Here is a 21,815-nt window from a genome sequence, read left to right on the forward strand (position 1 = left end):
TGCCTCTCACATTCTTCCAGAGCTGAATACAAGGGGATACATACAGTGAGTTGATAGTTTTTTTATTATGATTAATTTATATACCACTTAAAATGCAAAATCCCTAAGCGGTTAACATACAACAAAGTAAGAGAATTAAACAGAAAAGAAAAATGGATGCACAACACTTAAAACTCAAAATACAAAGAAATGCATTGGTAAAAATCCTAGGTAAAATCAGCCAAGTGGAAAAAATTCCTACTGTACCCCTGAATACAGCGAGCCCCGCTAGTCGGGCAAGCAGTGTCGGCTAAGGCCTAAAATCAGCGGCGGGTGGGAGGGGATTCGAAGCTTTTCAAAAGAGTGGGCAGAAACAAAAGTAAGCGATCATTAAATTAGATGTGCCTGTCAATCAAACTCAAGGCACGCCTCAGCTTTACATTTAGCCCACCCCCTCCCAGATTTCTCTCAAGCCTGTCCGCAAACGCCACTATACTCCATGAATGTAATGGTCTTTGTGGGTTTGGAAAAAAATATTCACTGTGTAAGGAAAACCTGTGACGGGCTTTCCCTAATACAGTGCTGCCTCACTAGACGAATTTAATTCGTTCCACGGGTCTTTTCTTATAACGAATAATTCGTCTAGCGAATCCCATAGGAACGCATTGAATTTTTTTTTGCCCATAGGAACGCATTAATTGAATTTCAATGCATTCCTATGGGAAACCGCAATTCGCTAGATGAATTTTTTGTGAAACGAATTCGTCTAGCGAGGCAACCTCTGCTAGAAAAAACCTTTCGTTAAGCGGAAAATTCGTTAAGCAGGGCATTCGTTAAGCGAGGCACCACTGTACCAGGAAGCAGTCTATTTAAGCGGGGGTTGGTGTCTCTCTAAAGACTGTTTGCCAGTTCCTCACTTCCAACCGTCATATCCTCACCAAACATCTAAAAGGCATTCTTATATCACCCCCAGTCATGACTTCCCTCAAAGAATCCTGGCAGCTGTAGTTTAAGGGTGCTGTGAACAGTAGCTCTGTGAGGGCATCTCTTAAAACTACTCTCAGCACCCTTAAAAAATGATGTTGCCCAAGATTCTCTAGGGGAAGCCGTGGCTGTTAAGGTGGTATAAGAATGCTTTAAAGGTACGTGATCTTCTCCCTGTTTCAACACGGAATAGTGTCATAACCTTAAAAGGAATCTGCTTCAGGTTATTTTAAGTATATCTATATATGTACAAGTTATATCTATGCAGCAGCTGGGAAATGTGTGGTTGCTGAATTTTTCAGCAGTCCCTGCAAGCATTTAGAACTTTATAATTCTGTTTTATTAATCACCCAACAGAATACTGGCACAGCTGATGTATCAATTAATTGATGTCTTCTGGAGCAGCATTTAAAGTAAATATGCATACCTAGAGATGGCAACATAAGGTTCTATGTTTAAAAACTACTGACCCTGATCCGGTTCTAGACTGTGAAAGGATTCTGTGGAACTGTAGCAAGCTCCCATGAGGATTTTTTGGATTTTATGAACATACAAAGATGGAATAGATACTAGTAAATGTGTGGACCTCGTGGGTCTTCTGCTTACTCCGTTGAACTTTATGAGTCATTTCTGTTGAACTCTATGAGCTATTTGATACATAAATAAAATATATTTTTCACTGTAAGAGCATATCCGGTTACGTCCTGTGTGTTTGTTGAGTGTATTTTTACGTAACCATAGGCCTGATGTTGTTTTGCAAGGGTCCATTCCCACCAATAGATGAATCCAGGAGGAAGAGGAAGAGGATGCTTCGTGATGTCTGGTCCATTCCCTGGCAGCATTTCTACTTAGGAGGAAGGGGATAGCCATTGCAAGCAGATTTCCATGCTTCAATCTGCTTCTGAGTAGAACTGCAGGCCTGGAAGGGGCCAATGACCAGGTGTCATTGAAACATCACTAGAGTATCTTCCATTAGGCCACTTTCCATAGGAGAACTCCACCAGGTGAGACAGATGCTCCATATGATGCTCCACCATATGAGACAGATGCTCCCAGGTAACAGTACAGATTAATATATGGGGTGGGTGGGAACAATTGGTCTGAATGTGCCTAAATGATGGCAATGGTTTTTTGTTACTGAATATTCCTCAGTTAATACAAATTATCAAAGATTTCTTATGTTTTGTTTTACGAAATGAAGTCATGTCTGATTCACCTGCGGTCTGCGGATGCCATGGAAGTGAATCACTGACTAGAAGGCTCAGGGCACACAGTTAACAGCCAGGTGAGGAGAGAGAAAAAGGTAGTCTCTGTTGACCCCATGCCAATCACTCTCCAGATGTGAAGGATCATGGGACGTGCACAGAGTTTTAATTCAGTAAAGCAGAAACTCGGAGGGAAAAATACAAAAATGCAAAGGGAAAAAACAAACCCGCAAGAACAAAATGACAATCCAATTGCTCGACTTTGAAATATTCAGATTCAGGAAGCAATATACGTACAAAGGAATTCCCAAGGGCTTCTTGTGATTGATTATCATTAAACACTTCAGAGGTGAGAACCCAGGGAAAGTAAGCGATTTTTCAACAAGCTAGTGGCAAGAGTTCAAAAGCAAATCAAGATTGGATGATGCCTGAAACAGTACTTTAGCCACAGGCCAAGATTACTGAACATACCAAAATCCGACACCAAATTCTGCACATAGTAAAGGGCACACAAGAAACTACAGAAGTTCATATTTGCACAGCCTTCACAATTATTCTAGGAAAATGCTCTATCCAACAATTGCATGATGCACATGGCTAACAGTTAATTTGTATTTTATTTTATTTTTAAAGGTGGATCCAAGTTCCCGAGCTTTAAATGGCAAAATATGTGTACCTGTGCAACTGAGAATGGCCACACTCATAATTAACTAAAGAAGCAGCTGCTGGGAAAGGACTGGGCCTCCCTTCTCTGTGTAAAGTAATCGGACTGTTTCATTGTACAGGCAATGGGTACAACTGAGGTGATGTGTGCTTTTTCCTTTCTAAGCTTAGGTATGAAAAGTACATGAGTTTACATAACAAGCATTAATCAACTTTAACTCTCTTTCCTTAAAAGTTTCTTTCCTTAAAATTCAGTTTCTTCCACAAAAACCCATCTGGTTTTTGAGAGTCGTATATTGATCCATCTAGTTTTTTCTGCCACCGCATCCTCTTTCTTACTAGTCTTCCAAACACTCAAAGATGGGGAACCTTCAGCGTTCCAGACATTGTTGGACTGCCTCCCACCATCCCTTAACTTTGGACACGGTTGCTGGAGCTGATGAGAGTTGGGGGTCTAAAATTACCTTAAAGACCACAGGGTTCCACAGCCGTGATATATTCTAGCCCCGACATCATTATTTGCCTTTTTTCCATCCATGTTCTTAAGGTCCAACCATAAGCCTCTTTTGAAAATACGTCATACTGATGTCAATGGGATTTACTTTACCAGTTATATCTTTACATGGGAAGGACTCAAATAACATCTCATCTCTGTGTGACACACTGCACATTTCTGCAGCTCCATGAATGTTAGAAAGAACACAAATGATATACAAGCCACCTATCATCATCATCAATTACATTTATATTTCACCTTCAAGGAACTTGAGGAGGAATACATGGTTCTCCCCCCCAATCCATTTTATCTTACACCAGCCCAAGCATTACTGTCTAGTCTCTAGAGCAGGCACCCCCCAAACTTGGCCCTCCAGATGTTTCAGGACTACAATTCCCATCATCCCTGACCACTGGTCCCGTTAGCTAGGGATGGTGGGAGTTGTAGTCCGAAAACATCTGGAGAGTCAAATTTGGGGATGCCTGCTCTAGAGACTAGACAGTAATGCTTGGCTGGTGACCACAAAACAGAACCTAGGATAAAGGTATGTTTGTGGCTATGCAGTTAGAAGCAGTCTTGGTATCATCCTCAAGGGCACCCTTTACTTTCTCCCCTATAAAGTGGGGGGGGGGACAATGCAAATGGGTGAAAGTCACCTCTGTGGACTAAACAAGACCTTTTTACACGTCATAATGACGGGCATATTGCTTATTGTTAATAAACCTCTCCTGCCTCACTTGCAAAGTGATTGTGTTCAAGCCATGCTATAAAATCCAACTCTAGACTAGATAGGGGGTCAGGTCTGTTGCTAATGCAATGAGATTTATATCAATGGCACATTGGTGTTACCTGTGTAATCAATGGGAAATAAATGTCTTAAGATGTATAACCTACCATGGAGGAATCCTGATTATTTCCTAGTTCATCGATCATGCTGGAAACTGCTTCACGAAGAAAGCAAGAGGATTAATCTCTCAACCCAAGAAGGAACATAGTTTTCCCCCCAATGGACGGACACACACACACACGTATTTTGTCCTTTGGACAGTGACCCTGGAGAGATGCTGCCACCATCTGACAGCAAAGACGACTATGTTTTATGTGCTCGTGCTACATCTGCACTTGAGAACAGGCCATACCTCAGGTTAAAAAGAAAAGAAAGATATCACATTAGAACAAGCAGCAGTAAAGCAAAGCATCCACAAGACTTCCCACAGGATGCTGGACCAGAGGGGCCAGTGGCCTGATCCATTAGCTCTTCTTTTGGGTGGGGAGAACATCTCTCCCACACTTTCCTAATATGATAAGGTTAGTCCAGTGAAAAAGGCTCCCATTCTCCCCTTTGAGTTCGGAAGAAAATGGAATGAGTGCCCAAGGCCAGCTTCACTGACCAGTGATATGGGATGCAAAGGGGACTAAGTCTGAAGACACACCATAAGAGCCTGCTGAATCAGGCCCATTAACTCCAGTATCCTGTTCTCGCAACAGCCAACCAGGGTTATAATTGCCAAAACGGAATGCCTAGTTGCCATTTTTGACCCTGATAGCTCGAAAGTCGTATTCTTCAATAAGACTTTTGGGTTCCTGGAATTCACTCTGATTGTGCAGATATAATTATACAGGAGGTGTTGCTAGTGTGTGAAAACAGTCAAGATCCAAGGATCCCCGGGCATGCACCTCCATATGGCGCCATCCTGGTGTCCGGGCATCTTCACTTGGTCACAAGTGGCCGGCAGCCAGGTGCAAAATGTGCCTGGCGCCTGGTGAATTTTGAACACTGCCTGCAACACTGCTCTCCGCACTTGTGATTCCCAGGAACTACCATGCAGAAGAAGCATCCTGCTTTTGACAATGGAAGCTGAACATTGTGTCTAGCAGCCACTGATAGCCTTATCCTTTTGTCTAATCCTCTTTTAAAGAAGCCAATTGCTCTGAAATAGCCGAGTTGGGTGCTGGTACAAGAAGCACGGTCAAAACTGCCAGCAGTTATTATAGCTCATTGAACTCTGGAGCCTACACTAAGTCTGCTTTAGAACAGCACACTCTGTTCTCATTGTTGCTGCTTCTGAACCATCGCTTCTTGGCCTGTAAATTGGGGGTGGGTTTTCACGATGCCTCATACTCCCAAGCAAATTGAACCTTCAAAATGGACAAGACTACACTATGTGGGTAGGAAGGAATGGAGCTCCTACTTACGACATTCATCTTTTGTTTCCATGGGCCGCGTAAGCCCACACTTCACAGGAGAGTCCCCTGAAGGCCTACAGGAACTTTCAAGAAACTCTGCTATCAGCCAAGGTCTCAACAAGCAGAAGTCTCCCCCCCATCCGCTGCCCCCAGGCCAATTAGAGCTTATCACATCAAGGCCTTGCTTCATAGTTAAGTGTCTGACAATTGTTTAAATGCTTACAGAATCAGACCGTGAGCACAAAGCATGCCGGCTTGCCTATCTATCTCCCAATCTCTTTGTGGAGTGCTTCATACAATGCGGTCCCTCATCTATACTACATCCCGGGCGCTATTGCAATACAATTAGCAGCATTACCTATATGTATCTCAGGCAATAAAGCAGACTCTAGTCTTAAGTCGAATGCCGCCAAGCACACAGTCATAACTAAACACTGTAATCAGCAAAGTGATTATTTTGATGAAAATATTAGCTGGCAGTAATCGGTTTTTATAGCCAAAAAAATTGCTTTTGTTGCTACAAATGAGTGCTGGCATCAGACCTTGATCCAGCACGTATTCAGTGGAATTAAGTCCCATTTACATGGGAGGAAGTCGCAGCAGTTTCAACGAAACCTGTTACGAAATAATGCCTGTGTTCCAGCACGTCCGTGAGAGCAAGAAGAAGAGTTGGCCCAAATGCGAAGGGGGTGAAGGTTTTGTTTTCCAAACAGCAGCAGCAGCACCGCCCATAAGATATTGCTGTTTGAAAAACAAAGGCAAAAGTAATGGGAAACCAAATAGCGCATTTCTCTGGATCAAAGGGTGTGCCTACAAGCAGTTATGCAAACTACAATGCATGCATGTTCAATACTAGTTTGTATAATATCTAATTTTAATTAACAAAACTGAAGAATTATAATTTTCGTTGCAACAACAAAAATAAGTTGTCATAGGAAGCTAAGTCAGACCATTAGTCCATTTAGTTCAGTATGGTGGTACCTTGGTTCTCAAACACCATGGTACTCAAACAACTTGGAACCCGGAAGTAAGTGTTCCGGTTTGTGAACTTTTTGCAGAAGCTGAATGTGCTCCATTTTGAGTGTTACACTGAGGTCTGCCTGGTTTTTCACTTTTTATTTTGCGTTTTAGTTTTTGCAGCTCTTTTGTTTTTGTGACTGTGTGGAACCCAGTCCAGCCAATGATTGATTGATTGTGTGACTGCAATATGTACATTGATTATTGCTTTCATTTTATGGATCAATGGTCTTGTTACCAGATAGTAAAATTCATGTTGAATTGCTGTTTTAGGGGTTGTTTTTAAAAGTCTGGAATGGATTAATCCATTTTGCATTACTTTCTATGGGAAAGCGCCCCTTGGTTTTGGAACATTTTGGTTTTGGAAAGGACTTCCGGAACAGATTAAGTTTGAGAACCAAGGTACCACAGTACTGCTGACACTGACTGGCAGTAGCTCTCCAGGGTCTCAGACAGGGAATGGGTGTTTTCTGCAGGGGTTTCTGAACAAGCAGTGGCTGTGGGTTGCTGATCAGGGACAGAGCGCTTAGGAAGCAAAATACAGGCAAGAGGCACAGGAACATCAATGCAAAGCAATGCAAGCAGGGTTGGCACAGCTTTCCATTCAAGCTGCCGACAGCATCCATACTTTTAACACAGACTGCAAAATCAGAACCTATAATAGCAGAACTATTCATTAATTTAACTTCCTGCTAACATACGATTAATTTTCTGTCTGACCCAAGATGGAAGATCTATGCATAAACTGGAGCCCCTAGCAAGACCTGCATTTTCATTCCCTCTTGCCCATAAGCTTTTGAAGAATGACATTTACTGGAGCAGCTGATTCTAGAAGGAAATAAAGATACCAAAGTAAATTGTTAACTCAATTAGACACCTGGAATTCCTTCTGCAAACAAACAGGTTTGCCTTTCAGCAGACGCACTTGCCTGCATCAATCAGTGTAATGAACATCCATGCCTTTCCATTCATTAGGGACATTTTTAATGCATTATTCATTTAAAAAAAACCCCACACATTTTTGGGGGTGAAAATAATTGCATTAAAACATATAAGCAAATTATGCTGGTTTTGGAACACAGGGATAGGGAGTTGCCTTATACCAAATCAGGCCACTAGTCCATCGAGCGCAATATTAGACCTATCCACACACTGCTCGTGTGGATTGCAATGGCATGTTGACTTGGAGCAGAGCCACATTTTAGCCACACCCCTGACATCAGCCCTGCTTCCTGCAACAACTAAAAACCAAAATATGAGCTCCTTAGGAGTAGGGGGCTCCACATGATCAGAGCAGCTGGTTGTGCATATGCCCCAATGGTGTGGAGCCTCAACTGAGAAGCAGCTCACACACACCAGGGTTTCTTTACAGACACAGTGCGTGACACAAATAGGGGCAATGTCATGGTTGAAGCTAAAAGTGCATGACAATATTATTATACTAACGTGTCAGTAGTGCTACTCTGTACACTCGGAAACTGTCCAAGGTTTCAGACAATGAACTTCTCCCAGGTCTATCTGGAGTTGCCAAGGCTGAATACCTGGGACAGTTTGCATGAAAATAAATACTTGATAGCTCTTCATTAAATGGTCATCTAGTCCAACCCCCTGCAAAGCAGGAATCTCAACTAAAACATCCAAGACAGATGGCCATCCAACTTCTGCTTGAAAACCTCCAATGAAGGAGAGTCCACAACCTCCTTCCGCCAATGACTGTTGGTAAGGGCTGTGTGATGTATCAAACACAGGTCTTGGAAGAACTAGCCGCCCACCAGCTGAGCTCCAAAACTAGAAACAAGACTACCAAGACCGTGGGCTAAGAGAATGGCTTGGGGAAAGGGATTGAAGCGAGAAATTTCAGACCCTGAAAATTCTGCCCTGCATATCTACCCCCTTGCATTTGCATTTCCTTGTGGATTTAGAAACATACTGCCATTATATTTTCATAATTAAGTTCTCCTGGGCATATGAAAATTCAGCTCCTACAAGCATTCAAGAGTCCATGATGACTAAGAGCAAAAGGCATATTCTCTGTTTAGTTCACAGGAAAAGGTCACATAGAGTTTAAGCAATTTACACAATACCTTTTTACAGGAAGCAGAAAAGAAGAATCGGCAATGTCAATTACAATGTGACCGATTAGGGGCCCTGATTAACAACCTGGTTTTAAAACAAAGCAGTGAAGCAGATAGAAAAAGTCCAGTGACTTCATGCTTCAGCTGAAGCAACCTACCGGTAGGCAACCTATGGCTTGGACCCAATAGGAGCAGAAAGAAACTGCTCCATATCCTAGATCAGAGTGGGGGGGGGCATATGTTTTTGAGTATAATTTGAAATGGTAACAAAAGGACCGTGCATGGTTTGGTGGGAGTAGGCACTGAGAATGCTGGGACAGTTGGTGACTTAGTTATCCTCAAGTAACATTCTGGTGGGCATGGAGCAAGTTGGGGAGGCCACACCCTGAAATTAGATGGTTATATTTGGGCAATCTAGATTCTTCTACACCACTGCCCTCATTCATTCACATAAGTGGGTGACAGGCTCATGGACCATCATGGTTCATACAAATGTTTCTGGAACAGCATTCTTCATTAACCAAATCTGATTGTTTGGATACTAACTAAATTCATTTTTTTTAAAAAAATAACAATAACTTCACTGTGTGCCCTCCAATTAGTTCTGTGCCCATGGAACAAAATTTAAAGAGAACAAATTATCCTTAAAATTAGTACACAGACTACCTACGTGGATTATATCTAATCATCGTTTCTATTGCAAATGTACAGATCCTTGTACAATTATAATTGAATACATCTTCCACAATAACCCGTGAGAAAGGCCAAGCTGAGAGGAGCACATTTGTCCACTGTCCTGCCTTCTCTTCCCATTTTCTTTTTATCTGTCCAAATTAAGCCTATGGAGCTGCTTATGCAATGTACATTAAATACCATGCATATTGGCATTGTGCTGAACACAACTCCATAGCAGTTCAAAATTTTGAATATAGGTCTCCTGTATCCAAATCAAACAGTCTTTCAAAACTGGCTACAGGCATTTTGCTTCCCAAAGGCGCCTTCCTCCCACATTCTACGTATAGAAACCAATGGGACCAGCAGAATCTTACTACGACATTGGCAATGGGACAGCATCCTCCACCACACCCGAAGGCGACAGGCTAGCTTAGGGGCACAAGGCAGGCCATGTGGCACACACAGCCCAGTCCTCCGTCACTTCTTGTCAGCATCTGCCCCTGAGAAGGGCCAGCCGAATGGTAAGGCCAGCCCTGCCTTCTAAATCACCTTATAGAAACCCAATACCTAACTTTGGAAAGCTGTATGTGGAATAGAGTTGCATAAAGGGAATGCTGTTGCATAAAAAAACAGAATGCAAAGGTGTATCAAACTGCAGAGTTTTAATGTCTTGACTATGAAGAAGACTACAAAAACTCTATTCCTATATACAGTGGTACCTCAAGTTATAAACGCCTCAGGTTACAAACTCCGCTAACCGGAAGAGTTACCTTGAGTTGAGAACTTTGCCGCAAGATGAGAATGGAAATCGTGTGCCGGCGGCAAAGCGACAGCAAGAGGCCCCATTAGCAAAAGCACAGTTTCAGGTTAAGAACAGACCTCCGGAATGAATTAAGTTCGTAACTAGGTACCACTGTATAATGAACCAGGCTAACTAATCTTGCTTGATAAACATAGATCTAAAGATCAGCTCTGACACACAGCTATGGCAACTGCTCCAGGATCTCTGCCAAAGCTGAATTCCTCTGTCCGATATCATAAAATGACTTGTCTGTTGTATTTACAATTCCAGTGGCTCTCGACCCAGTCTGATGAACACTGGGCATCCTGGCAGTTAGCCAGGAGAACAGATTTGAGCCCAGCCATTATGCCAGAACATGTGCATTTCATTAGAAAAAAAGAAAGACAAATTATGCATATTTTTCCAGGATGGCAGTCTTCATCAGACGTTCCATTGTAAACTAATTGCAAAGCATGCTGCTATGCAAGTATCATCCAAATCCTTTGTAACCTATAATAAACAATTTTAGTTCCAAAGGCGGTGCTCTTCAACAACCCAGTAATAAATCATGCTGCTACTTATGCTTCAGGCCCAGAACAGAAATAAGTTTGCACTTCTGGAACTCATGTTTTTTATGTGACTTCATGTATAGTAATAGTAGTTCCTGACTTCCTTAACTGAGATAAATACAGCTGCAACAGTGAGACAGAGTCATTATGTATTGGAACCAGGCTAAGCTAGTCACACTTGTTGTTGTTGTTTAGTCGTGTCCGACTCTTTGTGACCCCATAGACCAGAGCACGCCAGGCACTCCTGTCTTCCACTGCCTCCTGCAGTTTGGTCAGACTCATGTTAGTAGCTTCGAGAACAGTCCAACCATCTCGTCCTCTGTCGTCCCCTTCTCCTTGTGCCCTCAATCTTTCCCAACATCAGGGTCTTTTCCAGGGAGTCTTCTCTTCTCATGAGGTGGCCAAAGTATTGGAGCCTCAGCTTCAGGATCTGTCCTTCCAGTGAGCACTCAGGGCTGATTTCCTTCAGAATGGATAGGTTTGATCTTCTTGCAGTCCATGGTACTCTCAAGAGCAGGCTTCCCCAAACTAAGGCCCGTGGGCGCGCACTCCGGCCCGCAGCGCGATCAGCACTGGCGCACTGGCCCTCGGCAATGTAAGTTTGGGGACCCCTGCTCAAGAGTCTCCTCCAGCACCATAATTCAAAAGCATCAGCCACTCTGCCGCCGCCCAGAGTGGCTGGGGGAACCCGGCCAGATGGGCGGGGTATAAATAATAAATTATTATTATTATTATTATTATTATTTGGCGATCAGCCTTCTTTATGGTCCAGCTCTCACTTCCATACATCACTACTGGGGAAACCATAGCTTTAGATGCACTTACGGTAAGATACCATCAAACGTGGAAAGTTAGTCATGCGCAAGTGAAGTCCCACTGATTTCAATGTCACCCAAGTGCAACTAACAGCAATCTAAACCCACAATGTGATGGGGCAGATCCTCCTCTGACTAAATTAAATCACCTCCATGGATTGATGCCAGCATCACTTCTCCACTGTGGACCTTCCTACTCTACCAGCTGAAGGTGCAGGCAGACAAAATTACCGCAGCGTAGTGTGGAGCAAGGTTTTGCCTCCCCTCCGACCTTTCAGCTTAGCTGTGCAAGTGGCAGAGGCTGTGCTGCTTTCATCACGCCATGCTAGGCAGCCAGATTTCTCAGATCCAGCCCTGTGCATATTCATTACTTTTCCTGTATCTTGATAGCAGAGGAACCATTTCAAGACAATATTAAGAGCAGTACTAGAAGTAGACTACCACAAAGAGGCTATGGGATCGTTCAGGACTTAATGCTGCATTAGGCGTTTCTCACATGCCAGTCATTTCAGGTACATGCTGATACAGATCTGAACAAGAATGTGTGCATTATGCTCACCTCAAGTCCATCTGCACTGCCAACAAAGCAGGCCTTTGTAACACAGATGCCACTTCAGAATTCATTCAAATGTTCGGCAGGGCATTTGAAGCAGCCAGTACCCCTTCAGACATGCACTGAAGGATTGCTTGTTTGAGAGAATCACCTTTATTTATTTACTGGACAGTATTCATAGCCTGCTCTTCATTGAATATGTTCGATCCCCAAGAAGGGAACGAAATGATAGAAATAAACAGATTTAAAAATGTATACAAAAATTGTATAATCACATGAAGAGGTCCAATGAACAACAATTTAACAATTCTGTCCTAAGGTTACATAGTTACATACATAGATTAAAAATGAGCACAAGATATACAAAGTGATAAAATCAATGGTCTTGGCAACAGTTTCCACCCTGCTTTTCAGTCATGGCAGCCCACTCACTTTTTTTCCCCCCCACACAAGGGCAGCACTCTGTGCCAACAAACTCACTCTGTTTTTTAGTTAAAATCTGTGGCTTTTTTACACGAAGACAAACTGCTGCTCCATATTCTTTGAGGAGGAAACTTTCCAACTTTTTATATCCTCACTATCTTATTTTGGTGGAAGCACTTTCCATTTACAGAAAGCTTTGACCTCGGACTTTGAACAAAAGATCTTTATGTCCACAGAAATATGCACTGATCATTTAGCTCTAGGACTTGCTATGCTCTGGATGTTTATAGTGAAAGGTACCGTAGTACAAAAAAACCCCTTGCAATAAACAGGTAACACCAACTAGTGCAGGGGTCCCCAGACTTACCGCGCAGTGGGCCGGTGCCCGCCGCGCCGACCGCGCGGCGGGCCGGAGGGCGGGGAGTGCGCGCCCGTGCGCATGCGCACACGCACACGGTCGGGAAGAAATCGCCGAAAATCGCTTGTGCGCATGCGTATGGGCCTCCCCCGACCCGGAAGTGCATCGGAAATGACCTCTTCTGGGTCGGGAGAGGCCCATGCGCACAAAGGATTTTCGGCGATTTTTTGCTGATTTTTAAGATCGTCGCCGCGCCGCGCGTCGTAAGAGCGGGCGGCGGCAGCGGGGGTCGTCGCGGGCCGGATTGGGAGGCCGATTGGGCCGCATCCGGCCCGGGGGCCGTAGTTTGGGGACCCCTGAACTAGTGCTTAAGTGCCTATTTCCAAGGTATGCATTCAATGGTGCCCCTCACACCAGTGAAGACTTCTGCCTGTGGAACAGAGAAGGAGGTACTTTTGCTGATTCCCTGCTCCCCTGCAATCCCTAGCATCACCTCCCATGCTGCTCTGAAGCATCCCATGTTTTTGGAACAGATGCAGGGATTAGGGGAATTGGAGGAAATCACCAGCCTCCTCCTACAGCCGAGGAAAGCTTCTGCTAGATCAAAGTGCCTTCTGTCAATGGAGAAACACCTATGGAGACAACCTCTGGACCTACACACACATGTGCTGGGGTACTGCAACAGCTGCACAGTACAGTGTCAAAGACCGTTGCAGTACCACAGGCGCAGTGAGGTTTTTCCTGCTGTAATATGCCAAAAGAGCAATGCAAAGGTTTATAAAATGGGCTAGTAAGTCTTGGGAATTAGAAAAGGCACAGATGTGGCTCACCAAGCTAAGCTCCCAATACTCAACTATGATAAGGAGCAAGCTAGAGTCTTGAGTAAGATTGTTTTCTTATCAGGTCAAGCCTTACTTAGACACACTTGTGGACATGAACATAAACCCCTATGAACCAACCAACAAGTTTTCCAAAGCAGCTCCACTGAAATTGATGGTAATGATGGGATAATGGACACATAACACATAAAAGTGCCAGGTACTGATTTGGAACACTGGCTCATCGAGCTCAATATTGTTTACTATGCCTGGCAGCAGCTCTTGGGGATCTTTCCCAGCCCTGCAACCTGAAATCCTTTAACCAGAGACAGAACCTGGGACCTTCTGCATGTAATTAAACCAGGCATAGGCCAGGCACCCCCAAACTTTGGCCCACTAGAGGTTTTGAGACTACAATTCCCATCATCCCTGACCACTGGTCCTGTTAGCTAGGGATGATGGGAGTTGTAGTCCCAAAATATCTGGAGGGCCAAGTTTGCCTATGCCTGAATTAAACCATCTATAACCCTGCGTGTGTGTGTGTGTGATTGTTTTTTGTTACTATGTTATGTATTTTTGTGTTTTTATATTGTAAACTCCCCAGTGTTCCCTGGATGTAGAGTGGTATAGAAATTTAATAAACAAATAAATAAATAAATAGAGAATGAGATCATGAGAAGGAAAGGGGAGAGACAGGGAGGAGTACCCAAGCCTGGTTTGGATTATTGTTCAGAGTTTTTGAAAGTTTAAAGTAACAATGACAAATTGCATGGTAGTGCCGGAGATGGGATGGGAATGAAAACCTAACTGTGATATAGATAGCATGGAGCACACATTGGAAGGCAGGACCACTGTGTCACTGGTGATAACAGGAGCTAAATTCTACTTTAGTTTGCTTGTGGAAATTACTACCTTGTGAGGTACTGTGAATTTTAGCTGCACCCCTGAACTACAGTAGTGTTTACTTTTAGCAGCACAATGTTTCAAGCTGTCTGCCTTTCATATGCAATTTCTGATTGAAATGATGCCTGCATGTAAATATTTCTTTGGCCTGAATACTTGGGAGTAGCAGACATTTACCATAAGGATTAGTTGCTATCCCTAGTTTTATACAAACGCCTCACTTTGATTTGTCAAGATTTCAAGCAGCCAAGAGGACTTCCCTTCAACTGGACTGGGATTTCTTCTTCACTTCTACTTCTACTAAAACTTTGTGTGACATGCAAAACGCGGACGCATAATGTAACTGGGGAAGTTGACATCAACCTTACTGAAAACTAACGCATGTCTGCATCTCCAGGTAGGGCTGGGAGAGATTCCTGCCTGAAATCTTGGAGAGCTGTTGTTAGTCAGGTAATAGTGAGCTAGATGGGCCAAGGTATAAGGCCACTTCGTATATTCCAAGTGGGACATACTTCAGAGTGGGCACGACTAGGCTTGCACTGCTCCCTATACAGAAGCAGGTCAGTCCAGACTTTATAAACAAAGTTGATGTGAGAAAACTTCGGAAAGGCAACGAAGACTATATTAGCATTATTCTGTCCCTCCTGCAGCACCAGCTTTTTATGCTGGAGATCCCAGCAAATTCCTTCTGCAGGAAAAGCAGGTGCAGAGCTGGAGAGGGGCACTCCAGTTGGTGTGGTAGGACTCAAACACCAGACAGTTGAATATTGTATGTGCGCGCGCACACACACACACACACACACACACACACACACACGGGCCTGTGACCCTGGAGGGGTTTCATCAACCCCTAGGTACAGCTGTAGCCCTTCCTCATTTGAGTTCAATGGGACTTACACCTAAGTATGTTATCAGCTTACAGTCTAAAACAGGCGTCCCCAAACTTTGGCCCTCCAGATGTTTTGGCCTACAACTCCCATGATCCCTAGCTAACAGGACCAGTGGTCAGGGAAGATGGGAACTGTAGTCCAAAACATCTGGAGGGCCAAAGTTTGGGGGTGCCTGGTCTAAAGCAACAATCTTAAACGGAGAGCCTGTGTGTTATAGTGGTTAGAGCAGGCATCCCCAAACTTCGGCCCTCCAGATGTTTTGGACTACAACTTACAGTGTCATCCTATGCACATCTTCTCAGAAGTGGTCCACCTGAGTTCAATGGGACTTGGCTCCAGGTAAGTGTATGAATCATTGTGACCATAGATTATTTTCAAGTCTGAGGCTTAAATCAGCTTCTAACATACATGAATACAGTATATAACTTCCCATGGCTGCAATGTATGTTATGATTTCTCTTCCATATTCATTCCCCCATGATGTTCCATCTCCTGTGCTCCATGGTTCTAAGCATCTTTGCTTACAAGTCCTATTTAATTCAGCCAGGATTTATTCCCTAGTAAGCATGCTTACAATCACCACCTTAAGACAGCTGTACGTAAATAGCTAAAACTGTACACAGATTGTGGCTATGCTTACTAGCAGTCAGAGTGATGGGTGATCACTTTTAACTCAGTTTAACTTCTACTTCTGTGATAAACACTAGCAATTCTAAGAATTCTATATGCTAATAGCAAACTCATTAGACTGTAGCCTAAATGCATCAATACATAAGAGGTTTAGCAGAGTCCCGAGGTTTGCTGAAACACAAAAACGTAAAATACCCCCCCCCAAAAAAAAACTCTAAGAGGAGGGGGAAACCCCAACTAGCTCACTGAGCATGCTTGGTGGCCATAGTACACTGGCTGACTGGGAAGACAAAACCAGGGGGAATGGAGTGTCTTGCAAAAGGCCATTGTTGTCTGGAACTCTGAATAGACCCAGTCCACACTGCAATATTTTGTTGGAAGTCCTATTTGTGAATCATGGGGTTGTAGTCAACTAACTTTGACTCAGATGTTAACAGCAATGGATCACTGGGTCTACTCTGATTCAAAGTTAGTTGCACACAACCAAATACTTTAATCCCATACCCACTTACCTGGAAGTATGCCTCATTTGAATCAATGAGACTTCTGACAGGCATAGGATTGTACTGTAAATAATTAAGCCTATAGCAGAGTTACAGATACACTTCTGTGGGGTTAGTCACTACCTAAAGTTGAGTTCTGGTAAAACTATTCATTCATTAGCATGAAGGATGCTGGAATAATGAGCAACACAGAAGTGAGGAAGAAAGTCCCGAATAACTTTTCAAAAACTAGGTAATGTGCTGGCTTTTTGTCAAAACTGCTTTTGTTCAACTGAACATATGCATGACATTATTTAACTTCTTTACCTCTTGAGTGGTGGGGAAGGAAGCAAAAGCAATGAAATAATTTACCTGGTGCTTTCAATGAAGTCTGAAACTAAGGAAGAAGGAAATCAATCTAACTACTAGTTACAGGTAGGTAGCCGTGTTGGTCTGAGTCGAAGCAAAATAAAAAAATTCCTTCAGTAGCACCTTAAAGACCAACTAAGGTTGTTTTTTTTGGTATGAACTTTCGTGTGCATGCACGAAATATCTGAAGAAGTGTGCATGCACACGAAAGCTCATACCAAAATAAAAACTTAGTTGGTCTTTACCGGTAAGGTGCTACTGAAGGAATTTTTTTTATTTTGAATCTAACTACTGTTATAGAACGTCCTCTCATGGCCATTTAATCAGGATTTTTGTTGTCACTTCCAGATATGTTTCACATTCCACAGCTGCAATCCTAACTCCACTAACCAGGGAGTAAGTTGAAATTCCACCGAGCTCAATAGGATTTGCTTCTGACATACAAAGGCTTAAGTTGTATGAAACTAATTGCTAACAGAAGGTTGAAGCTGTGCAATCAGTTTGATCAATGCAAACCAAAAGGAGTTTATGCATGGGCCCACACTTCGGCCACTTTTCAGCATAAATTAATTTATTAATTGCTGTGGATTTTGTTTATTTACTCAGCGTGCAGTGTCCTCTGCTGGTACATATGTGCATAAATTAGGGATTAACTTTATTACCTTTCTAAAGACAAGCTACCGTAAGCTGCTCAGGAGCCTGACAAGCATTCAGCATATGTCCACCACAAGAACCCTACCTGGAGCTTAGTGGAAAGTGACAGGAAAGCAAGGATAATCTAATTAGGCAATGGATTTATACAAACTTTTGGCACCATTCAAAATCATTTTGAATTGCCAATGTAGTTCTAGGAAACTCTTCTACAGGTGTATAATCGATGCTATATTGCAATTATTATTAGCAATAGTTAAAAACAAATTCCTCATAAATGCAACACCCTGCATTTCCACTTCTAGGAGGAGACAAGAGAGCCAATTACATTGTTATAATCTCACTTAAACCAAGTTGGATGCCCCAGTGTGAATTATTGTCATTCACATGCTGCACTGAAAAAGTGAAAAATTCTTAAACCAGTAAGTAAATCCAGTTGATTGCAAAGGAGCATATTCACAATAAACTTTTTTAGGATTTTAACTTGGGGTGGAGAATCATAAAAACCATCCCTGTTATCGGTTACCTGTATTTGCAGTTTATGATGGAAAGATTAAACCCAGCATCAGTATGAAAGCAAATCAGGGTATTAACCCCCTTATAATCCAAACATTCAGGAATGGCTCCTAAATTAAAAGTCCCCATTACATTAGAAGTGTTAGTAGCTACTTTCCCCTTTGAATTTCTTACCTTGGACCTCTCTTTCACATAGTATTTGCCAAGTCTACTTCCACAGTACATAACCAGTCTGTCTATCAGTGACAAGAGAAAGTTGATGGCCTCACATCCCTCCTCAGTGCCTGCGATCCACTTTATCTGGTCTCCCCTCAAGTGTCTTTTGGAGATGCCATTGCGCTTGCCGGCTAGCTGGCCATCCTGCAGCTCCCCGTTATAATGAATCTGTTTCACACGTTCCAGGACACAGTCTCCTACCAAGTCGCCCAAAAAATTGTCCAGGTAGCAAAAACCAATGTCATGCAAACAAGGCACTATGTAGTCCAAGGCAATTCTCTCTAGGTCTAATCTCATGATATGTCCCAGTGGCATTTTAATGAACCCGACTGATTTCGCCCCTTGTAGTAGAAAGTCAAGAGCCGCAAGCCAAGCGGCGGAGAGCGCGCCAGGAGACCTGGTTTCTATCAGCGATGCTAACACACTGAATCAGCCACACGCGCCAGCAGCGTTGCCTAACTCTTGGGAGAAGCGAGCAGAGCAAATCAGTGTCCGGCAAGTCAGAGAAACCGGCGTGCCCAAAAGTTTGGCTAAAGTCGTACTTTTGTCTTCAGCGCAGTCAGCAGTCACCTTCTCGGGTTCTCCCAACCCCTGGGCGACACAAGGCTCGCTAATGAAGTGAACGGTGGCTGCACGCCTTCTGCGTACTGACCTCCACCCAATACCTTGGCAGATAGGCAGTTGCTGAAAAAGGAAGCTGAAGCAGCGCTTTTCTACCAGCTTTAAGGCCGGGAGACCAGTGTGTGAACACCCCGCAATTGCTGATGTGATCACTCCCCCTAATTTTTTTTTCTTTTGGTGCCGAGTCCTGCAAACTCCTTTCAATTTATTTCAACGAGGCAGCAGATGGCCCCTCTCTGATTAATACGTCTGCTACGTGCAGAATGTGTTCCTACTTCTGCGGCGAGCGCCACGTGGGTGGAGCCCCGTCCCGGGGACAATCTCGCCCTGCGCCTACCCGCAGCCATGTGGAACGTGAGGGCAGCCAATCAAAAGGGAGGCGAGGCGGGGCTTCGCGGGGAGCATCCAACCCGCGTAGGGTTCACGGCTGGAATCAAGGCGTGGGGGAGAGGGAGGAGAGGAAAAGCCGCGTGTCTGGAGGAGGCGCGGCTTATGGTTTGTCCTGCGCCGCCTACAACTCGGAGTGGGTGTGGCCTCCGCCATTGAGGAATTCTCCCCTAGCATGTACGCTTCTACTACGGTCACATACTACGAGCCAATGTAAACAAACGGAGGGGGGTATAAGGGCGTTAAGTGGCAGTTGAGTTCCTCTTGGCAACTTAATGCTACAGTATAGGGATGGGGAGCGAGTTTACAAGTGCTTATCCCCATCTTTTCTTTCTCTCCCTCTCCTACTACAAGACATCCTCCCCCCTTTTCACACCTGATCATCTGCTGACAAAACATATTGTAGAGCTGGAATTCGCTTTGCAAACAAGATCATGCGTGCGGAATACCAGTTCCCGGCTTTCAAAAGCCTCCCATTACAGATTATGTGTTTAAAAAGCGCTCGCTGACTTGTCACCACCTGGATTCTAAGTCTCATTCCTCTTCTCCTAAAAGCTAGGAAAATATGCCCACTCTCATAGCCTGACAAGATAACTTTCGTTTCAGCAATTAACAATATAAAGATTATAGAGAGTCGTTAAAGAAAGATGTTCAGGGTTATATTATATACACGCACACATATATGTACAGTATTGCTCTCCTTGAAACTAGCTCACAAACCGGAAACTTTTGATGAAGGCGGAAAAGCAAAAAAAAGGAAATTGTGTCTTTAAGCGTAGTGAGGTTACCCCCCGCCATACACACGCACCCGCTACTTCTCCAGTTCGTGGATTTAGGAAATCCCACGTGGGCTGCCAGGCTGTGAAGGCTACCCGGTTTAAAAGTTGTTTCACAAAGCGATCGAACTACGGTTAGGATCTGGACGGGTGGACCAAATGCCAAGCCCAAGTTGCAGCTTGTAGCAGAGCGGCCAGGAATTGCGTGGTTAAGACTCGGAAGAGTGCATGAAATGGCAGAGAGGGAGATCAGAAACTCCGGAGGAGCCCGGAGTGAACTTCGGTCGGGGCGGACCCCGAGGGTCCTCGATGCTTGCAAGCTACTAACCTTGTGTCTTCCTCTAATTTTGTAGCGCCCCAGCTTGCCATCTGCGTACATGATGAGCTTATCCATTCTTTTCAGGAGGTAGCCTATATTTTCACAGCCCGGCTCACTGCCCTCAACCCACAAAATCTTGTCCCCGCGAATGGCTCGGCCGCCGCCTGCCTTCTGGCTCGCCAGGGCGCCGTCCTGGAATTTGTCACTCAGGTGCAAAGCCAGGACCTCTTGGAAGATTTTCTCGGCCATCCTGTGCCCCAGGAAGTGGTCGACTATGCACAAGCCATAGGCGTTCATGCAAGGCACCACGTAGTGTAACACTAGCCTCTGCGCATCTCTGCGGGGCTCCCGGAGAGGAGCTTTGCTGGGAGGCGGAGAGCCGGCGGAGGGCAAAGCGCCCTCGACGCCCGGGGCCTCCGCCGAGCTCGCGGCGGGGCACAGGAGGCCTCCGAGGGGGCCTGCCGCCGGCCCAGCGGGCTGCTCCTCTACGCCCCCCTCCTCGCGGCTCCCGGGCGGGTGGCGGATGAAAATCCTCCTCATGCTTTCTACTGAGTCTCCGCGGAGCTGGGCGGCCGCCGGGGGCTGCTGCTCGGCCGCTTCCCCGCCGGAGGCCATGATTTGCGCACAAGACCAGATCCCGCTCCCGGCCGGCGGGGCGGCATCGCCTCACCACGGCGGCGGCATGCCGCTTCTGGCCGGGCCCGAGCTCCACGCGGGAAATGCCATGCTCGCGCCACACGCCGCCGGATACGAGGAGCAAGGACATGCCGCTCGGGAGCGTGCACACGTACCACGGGGAGCGAGCGGCGCCTCCTCCCCCGCCCAGCGCCTCCCTCCTTCCCGCCCTCCTCGCTTCCTCCCTCTCTCTCTCGCCGCCGCCGCCTCCCCCAGCCATCCCTCGAGGACACGCGCTGGGAACACGCGGGATCCAACGCAGCGCACGAAAAAGCTCCCGGGCAGTGCCGGACGTGCAGGGAGAGACTGGGATCTGGGATTGTTACGTGCCCGCCTTGGAACGAGGGGCGGGAACCACAAAGGAAGCTCGCAAACGCTGGCCGCGGCTGGCTCCATTCATTCACCTGGGGGGACCTGGGCTTTGTGCTGACTTTTTTCGCTTTTCCAGTCCTGGCCTGTCCAGTTCTGGAAATCAAGATAATGGGGTTACCACTGCTGCTGCTGCTGCTGCTGCAACGAAGCGTTCCCCATGTGTTTGTTAGTACAAAAAGTGCCCCAGTTCACTTAAAACGCAGGACTTAAGAAGGACAAAGTGTTTGGTTGTTGTTTGGTTCTCAAAAGAAAGGTGTGCGATTGTTATCAGGCTACGACATACCCGCCAACATCTCTCTGATGAAAATAGGGGCGTGCTAAAGAAATGCAGGGCATTCCAGGATCAAACCAGGACACCTTCTGTAAATCTAGGCCTCTCCCTGGAAGATAGGGACACTTGGAGGGTCTGA

General features: G+C 45.0%; 1 protein-coding gene across 1 annotated transcript in view; it reads right to left on the reverse strand.

The window, feature by feature from the left end:
- The window catches only part of EGLN3 (egl-9 family hypoxia inducible factor 3), a 38,217-nt gene extending 17,093 nt beyond the window's left edge, over positions 1-21,124 (reverse strand). Inside the window, exon 1 of the mRNA XM_060272974.2 lies at positions 20,368-21,124. Within this exon, the coding sequence (XP_060128957.1) occupies positions 20,368-20,973 (606 nt within the window). The 5' untranslated portion in view covers positions 20,974-21,124. The remainder of the gene's footprint in view (positions 1-20,367) is intronic.
- Positions 21,125-21,815: the final 691 nt, after the last annotated feature.

Source organism: Zootoca vivipara, chromosome 1 (genome assembly GCF_965207765.1).
Source record: "Zootoca vivipara chromosome 1, rZooViv2.hap1.1, whole genome shotgun sequence".
Classification (NCBI taxonomy): Eukaryota; Metazoa; Chordata; class Lepidosauria; order Squamata; family Lacertidae; genus Zootoca; species Zootoca vivipara.